Source organism: Myotis davidii, unplaced genomic scaffold (genome assembly GCF_000327345.1).
Source record: "Myotis davidii unplaced genomic scaffold, ASM32734v1 scaffold570, whole genome shotgun sequence".
Classification (NCBI taxonomy): Eukaryota; Metazoa; Chordata; class Mammalia; order Chiroptera; family Vespertilionidae; genus Myotis; species Myotis davidii.
The window spans coordinates 4,072,421-4,079,480 of NW_006283631.1; the positions used below are offsets into that span (position 1 = coordinate 4,072,421).

At 37.0% G+C, this 7,060-nt stretch overlaps 1 protein-coding gene across 8 annotated transcripts in view; it reads left to right on the plus strand.

Annotated features, from left to right (window-relative positions):
- The window catches only part of VEPH1 (ventricular zone expressed PH domain containing 1), a 209,373-nt gene that overhangs the window by 152,583 nt on the left and 49,730 nt on the right, over positions 1 to 7,060 (plus strand). For all 8 annotated transcript variants that reach the window (XM_006753823.2, XM_015565560.1, XM_006753827.2 and 5 more), the window contains 2 exons: positions 2,420 to 2,559; positions 6,045 to 6,179. In XM_006753823.2, coding sequence (XP_006753886.1) covers positions 2,420 to 2,559; positions 6,045 to 6,179 — 275 coding nt within the window. The remainder of the gene's footprint in view (positions 1 to 2,419; positions 2,560 to 6,044; positions 6,180 to 7,060) is intronic.

The window sequence follows — 7,060 nt, forward strand, 5'->3', positions numbered from 1 at the left end:
TAAGTTCAAAATCATGATCATCTTTCATGGTTCACCTCAAATATTTCCTCCTCAGGGAGAATAAACTGCTCATTTCTCTGAGAGTCATAATAGTGTGTCCCTCCACCATCTCATGGGCATAAAAAAAAATTTTATAAATGTTGTTTCTAGGTGTTTATAAGCAATGTTGTTTATAGACATTTCTATTGTGCTGTAAGCCTCTTAAGAGTAGGGTCAACATCATGGTCCCTCTTGTTCTCAAAGTGTCTGACATTTATTTATTCAACAACAATTTATTGCATATTTACCATTCAATACCATTGAATGAACAGGAGGGAGGAAAATTACAGAGAAAAGTTAACAACTAAATATTAATACTGTGGGGAAAACTTTCCAAGCCTGGAAAGCTCTGGGGAGAAAAAATGACAAGAAAAATATTGATACAGGTCAGCTTTACTGAAAATATTGACAAAAACCTTCTGTCACAGAACTGATTTATTTTTCCAGCCAGTGCATATGCTTCTAAGTTAAAGGTCTCTGCTCTACCACTTCACCCATTTAATGTGACCTGGGACCCCTGTGGTTTGTGTATAGAAAGCTGGTAGACTCTGGGTGAGTAAATAAATCTAAGCAATGTTCATTTTCAAAAAGAAAACATGAATGAGCAGTAAGAATTTAGTGTAGGAAATAGACAAAAACTTTTTTCATGGCAGAGGTCTGAAGTTCAACTTACAACTGACATGGGATCTTAGGAAAGAACTTTGCTTTTGAAACTTTCTATGAAAGCGAATTATGTTGCTATCTCAATGTCTATATACATTCAATTTATTTGGAATACCATTTTTGGTGTGGCTCTCTTGATATACTTGTTTCTTTTTTCCCTAGTATAGATTAAATTCCAAATTTCAGAGCATCGATGCCAAAATGTATTTTTCATTACCCTTGTCAAACAATTTCTGATAGGGCAATTTTAACTCGATCAGTGCTCCATTCAATTCTGAGGTCTTTCCCAGATCCAGGCCTCCTGGTCTTTCCCAGTGAACTTCAAACTCTCTTTACATGTCATGACCCATCATTCACCCTCAGAATGCAGGAATGAATTCTGATTTTAAAGAAGGATATTGAATGCTCAACCCAACATTTTTTAATTCCCCAAAACAATTAACTTCATGAAAACTAGTTCTTTCATACCAATGTTTCAGTATCACAGAAAGCTGCTTAATATTATTAAGATTCCAGTATATACTTCTAAATTGCCTTGAGGATTTATTGCTCTGTTTCCAATGCCTTCTTCTCTAATCTGTCATTGGCCACCTTCCCTGAACGCTTCCAAACTCTTCCTGAAAAGCCTGTTATGCCTTCACACCTAATGGAGCAAGGATAGGGACTGACTCTGCCACCTTATTAGGGTCCCCATCCACTTTCAATAAATGCTAATCCATTTCCATTTTTAATCGTAGGGCATACTGAATCTATTAACTTTCAACATGTTTCATGTAAAATGTCAGATTAATTCTGAAGCAATAAATACTCCATGAACTCTTAATATGACTACAGATTTTAAGATCCCCGGTAAAGCGTTCCAACATGGCATCAGTTCAGCTGACTTCAAATCCTGGTTCTGCCACAAGTTAGGCAGCCTTCAGCAATATTCTTTTTCTGGGTCTCTGAGCATTATTCATCCATCTGGATATTCTCTGAGGAGCGTCTCTGGTGTGTCATGTACCAAGGTCACACTGACCTTCAAATGGGCTAAGCTTCATCATCTTTAAAATAGCAAGAATAATGCCCATCTTGTAGGATTGTAAAGATTAAATGGCTCCTCCTATACATGTCTTCTCACCACTTCTACTCTATTCCACCACTACTGTCTTCCCCCACTTTCTTATCCCTAAAGGATGATCTCATTAAGCTTCCTTGCTGAAGCTCCTCAAGATGAAATGACCTTTTAGAATCAGACCAGGCCAGTTCACAGGAAGCCACACTTCTGGCCAGCTACTTTGGAGGCTGTCTGCATGGGCCCTGCACAATCAAGTGAACTGGGGCCCTGATTCATGACACACCATCCGTCGTCCAAAAATGGCTGGGTTTCCTCCATCCACTTGCTTATTCCTCCCACATTATCCTTTCAAGGTGCCCAATAAGAAGGAAAGGACACAGTATCTCCCTTTTTATTGGAGAGAAGTGAACTCTGCTGTGTTAGTTGCTTGGAGATTCCTCATGCATTGTTCATTAAAACCAGAGAAAGATGGATAAAAGCATCTACATTTAAATCTACATTCCATGAAGTGGATCCACCCCCAAATACACAGCTGTTTGGAGTTACTGGCTGTCAGACTGAAAGCTGAAGAATGGATTTCAAAAGGTGTTTGTGTGTTGAAGTATAAAGTGTAACTCTGAGAAGACTCGAATGTTCAATGCTATGTGTATTTATTCCTAGATTCTGTTAGAAGTTGTGTAGCCAAGTTGTTCTTCACCTGCTCCCTGAAGGGCCATTACTGCCTGTACAGTAAATCCAGTTTTATTCTCATCAGCCAAGAACCTCAGCCATGGATCCAGATCATGTTTCTGTTTCAGCAGGTGTGTATAAGCTAAGTTCATCGTGGCTCCTTGGTATGAGTTTATGATCATTTTTACTGAATTATTATTTGACCAAAGTTGATATGTAGGGCACAGCAATATATACACATATCATCACTAATGTTTAATAAGGATTTTTTTATATATTTTAGGATACTTTTCTTATAAAAAGTTCTGGATTACTAATCAGGAGACCAACCCTATTAATATCTATAATAATAAAAGCATAATATGCTAATTAGACATCCTTCCAGACAAAGCCAGGGTTGAAAGGGCTGAGCCCCTTGCACAAATTTCATCATTGGCCTCTAGTTCATTTATAAAAAAAAAAAAAAGGGAAAATACTTTTTTGTGAAACAACAAAAATACCAGCTTACTTGGGGGAAGAGCATTCCTAATGTAGACCTAGGCTTTATTTATAGTCTCAATCTCCAGTTAATTTTTATGTTGGCACACCCTTTTAGACATTGTTAAAATACTGGAATGCTATATTTTCCACAAAACATATCAGTATAGGTAAAATTTCATAAAAAGAAACTTTCAACTTAATAATTAAAATTTTGATACAAATATTTTAGCATTAAAAAAGATTCTTATTTTAGCTAAGTAACAAAATAAACTGATGAACAAAGTGGATCCAGAACATGGAAGCATGGAACAGAGTGCGGAATCTCAGAGGGAAGGTGGGAGAGGGTTGGTAGGTGGGAGGTAATCAACCAAGGACCTTGTATGCTATGCATGGCCCATGGACACAAACAGTGGGGTGGTGAGGGCTGGGGCAAGGTGGGGAATGGCTGGAGGGGTCAATGGGGGGAAAAGGGGTACATATGTAATACTCACAACAAAGAAAAAAAAGAAATGACATAAAGGCAAAAAAAGATTCTTGTATGGAAATATTTATCTCAAATGCATTAAATTTTCATGTAAAATTATAATACAGATTATAAAGTGTTAGGAATACAAGAGACCTAAGACATCATTTTTACTGATAAAAAAATTGAAGGGCAGAATTCAGACTACCTGACTCCTGATCCAGTAGTCTTCTCATTATTGCACATGTGCTAAAAAATAAAATGAATGGATGCAGGCAGGTGCGGAAAAGAAAGGAGGGAAACACAGAATTCAAATGCTGTAAGATGCTTAAAAATTAGGCCAAGTGGTAAGATAGTTTATTTACTTCTATTAATAAAATATTTCTATTATACCCCCTACAAAAGTCACAACCAGGCAGTTATATTTTATAAATAAAAGCAGCTGAATGTATCATAACCATAAAGTGGAACTATAGTAATTAAGAAAAGAGACAGCTTAGATGTGCCTTAAGACTATCTATCATCTATTATATAAGACTTAATAACTCACAACTCGTGTTTTGATGTGAATCAAGTAGTATTGGAATACCAAAAAAAACATTGATTTTTGTTCCATTTCTTAAAAGAATGACCTTATTTTACTTTAATTACTTTACTTACAGTTTTCATCAGTGATTTTGTATTTGGGTTGATCTTTGGCTTTGCTCTTAACAGTTGCCAGTTTTCTGAAAACAAACCAAGAAAACTTGCTTTTATTTTTGCCCCTTTATCTCATTTTATTGACATAGTCTGATTCTTTGTCTTTTTCTTTAAGCAAAATCGCCCCAAAGCATGTTTATACTGCTTTTCTTCTTTGTTCATTTTACTGTAATGGCTCCTTTCTTTTTCCATAGCTTTGATATTGTGTGGTCTGGATAAGCCCTGGATTCACAACATCAATAAAAGATTTGAATAAAAAACAAAACTTTGACTTCGTGATTACAAACCCAGCCTTGCATGCTGGCTAGGCTCTTTCTTCTGTCAACTTAACAGGTTCATGGAGCTCTTGAACTCACTGATTCCAGTCTAAACGCTCCGCTTTGGATTGATGATTAATTAAGTCAGGTTCTGCTTCTCTTTATTTTTTTTAAATATATTTTTATTGATTTCAGAGAGGCAGGGAGATAGATAGAAGCATCAATGATGAGAATCATTGATTAGCTGCCTTCTGCATGCCCCCTCTGGGAATTGAGCCTGCAACCTGGGCTTGTGCCCTGACCAGGAATCGAACCTGTGACCTCTTGATTCATAGGTCGACACTCAACCACTGAGCCACGCTGGCCAGGCTCTGCTTCTCTTTAAATGAAAAATCATGTGCTACATAACTTTCTGATAGTAAATAAATTCCCAGATGTGTCCACAGTATGGGTGCATAATCAGCTTACCTGGTCCTGGCTCTTAGCCTTTTTTAATCTGCAGGCCACTTAGAGTATAAAGTTCTTCACCTCTCCCTACTGAGTACAAATAGCTCATCTTTATACTAATGACATATTTCTCAGGAAAAACTTACTAATTTTTATTTACTAATTAGAAATTTCTTATACACAAACTACATAGTTTCTTAAATCGATGCTTGGATATCATTGTCATAGAAAATAGGATTTATATGCCAATATCATAATTTTGTCATACCTCAGCATAAAATATAATACTTAAATGGTTTTATGTGTTTATAAGTAATATTTTATGCTCTCTGTTCTGTTCTGTATGTTTTTATAAAATTGTTTCTTTGACTTGAAATGCTCACATTTAAAGTTATAACAATTTACATCACAACATGTAAATAACTATTAAAAACATAATAGATTAGTAAGTACATAAACACAATTTAAATTTTCCTTTGAACTTTTTATTTTCATTTGTTTGAATGAAATACACATAAATGTGATTTCCTTTACATTAACAATCTTATTATCTAACACTTAGAATATCTTAAAGTTCTAGGAATATCCATCCATTATACATTTTAGGATTAAAAATGTTTTTTGTTTCCCACACATCTATTCACAATGTTCATATTTAGATGTGTGCAAAATGAATATTCAATTATTTAATTTCTAGTCTTCATAATCTACTCTGATATTTGTGCTTTAGATTTAATTTTATACATTAATTCTCAGAGCTTTAAAAAATAAATATTTATATTGACCATTTTCCAATTGGGTAACATGCTTGGGAAATTATTGAAGTAAATACTATGTTACAAAGATTAGGCATATTTATAGAGATCAATGTCAACTGCCTTGAAAATCTTATTCAATACTTTTAATTTTTCTATCTATAATAATAAAAGTATAATATGCTAATTAGACCAGACATCCTCCTGGAAGACCTTCCAGACGAAGCTGGGGCTGTGAGGGAAGCCGGGGTCCTGGCTGCCAGAGGGAAGCCACGTGTCAGCAGCCGGGGGAAGGAAGGCCTACTCTTGCATGAATTTTGTGCATCGGGCCTCTAGTCTATAATAATAAAAAGCCTAAAATATATCATGTGTTCAATTTTCAAGGTAGCTTTGTTCTTCTATTTAAATTTAAACCATGTTAAAGTTCAAATCAAGCCCAAATAGTGCACTGTAGCCAATCAAACAATCTTGGGGAGACAAGAAACAACATGTTTTTCTCACTAATGCCCTTTCAGAGCCTATTTCCGGAGCCCCTGTCCACCCAGAGCCATTCTGTGCAATTTCTCAGATCTCTGTGGGAGAAGACCCAGCCAGAGGGTGCTCACAGCTTCGAAACAGCCATGCTGGAGTCCACATTTCCACAGCAGAAGGTAAATGCTTCTTTCCCGGGACATGTTATTTTAAACTAAGATTCAAGATTATCTTGAAGCAGTTTGCCTATGTCTCAACAGTTCCATTTTTTGCTTCTCTCCTTGATCTTCTTTTATTATTATTTTAGAAAACAATTATTAAGTAATATAGCACCAAATTTCATGTGGTGCTGCAGTGGCCTCAGGTTAGAGCGGTGTCAGTAGACAGGGTCATTGCCTATTGTGACTTTGTTAAATCAACATTTGTGAAGTAGGGCACAGGGTGCCAGATGGTGAGCCCCGTACAACAAAAGACCAGAAGAGAAACTGAAATAGACAAGTTTATTACTCACAGGTCCTGGAGGAAGTACACAGCAGGCCTTGAGGGGCCACTTGGGGAGGTTAAGGGAGGGTACAGAGAGAAGGAGAGAGGGGGGGGGCAGGTTCTGGGACACATGCCTTTATTTGGGTCTGTGGGGAGAGTACTTTTGGGTTCCCAGGCTAAGGCCAGCTTGTCCAATTCAAACCAAAAAAAGTGGGGTTTTGGTAAGCCCATGAAAATCTTACCTAAGGCACACCCAATGAGAAGGCCCTGGGAAGCAGGGAAAACTTAATTACAAGGCTGTTGGGGAAATCATAGCAGAAACTTTTATTTGCTCGTGACTCTGTAGGCTGTTGTCTGGAACGTGCACTTGCATTAGGCAGCCAGTGTCAGTTTAAGGCCCCCACGGGCTGATGGATGCCAAGGCAGCAATATCCTGGAGTAGCTTAGCTCAACGTTGGCACTGCTGTTTGAGGCTCACAGACTGACATAGTACAACTCACTAAAAGCTACTCATACAACGTGGAATAGACAACATTTTACAAAAGAAGACCATGGACTCTAGGATCGAAAGGGAAAG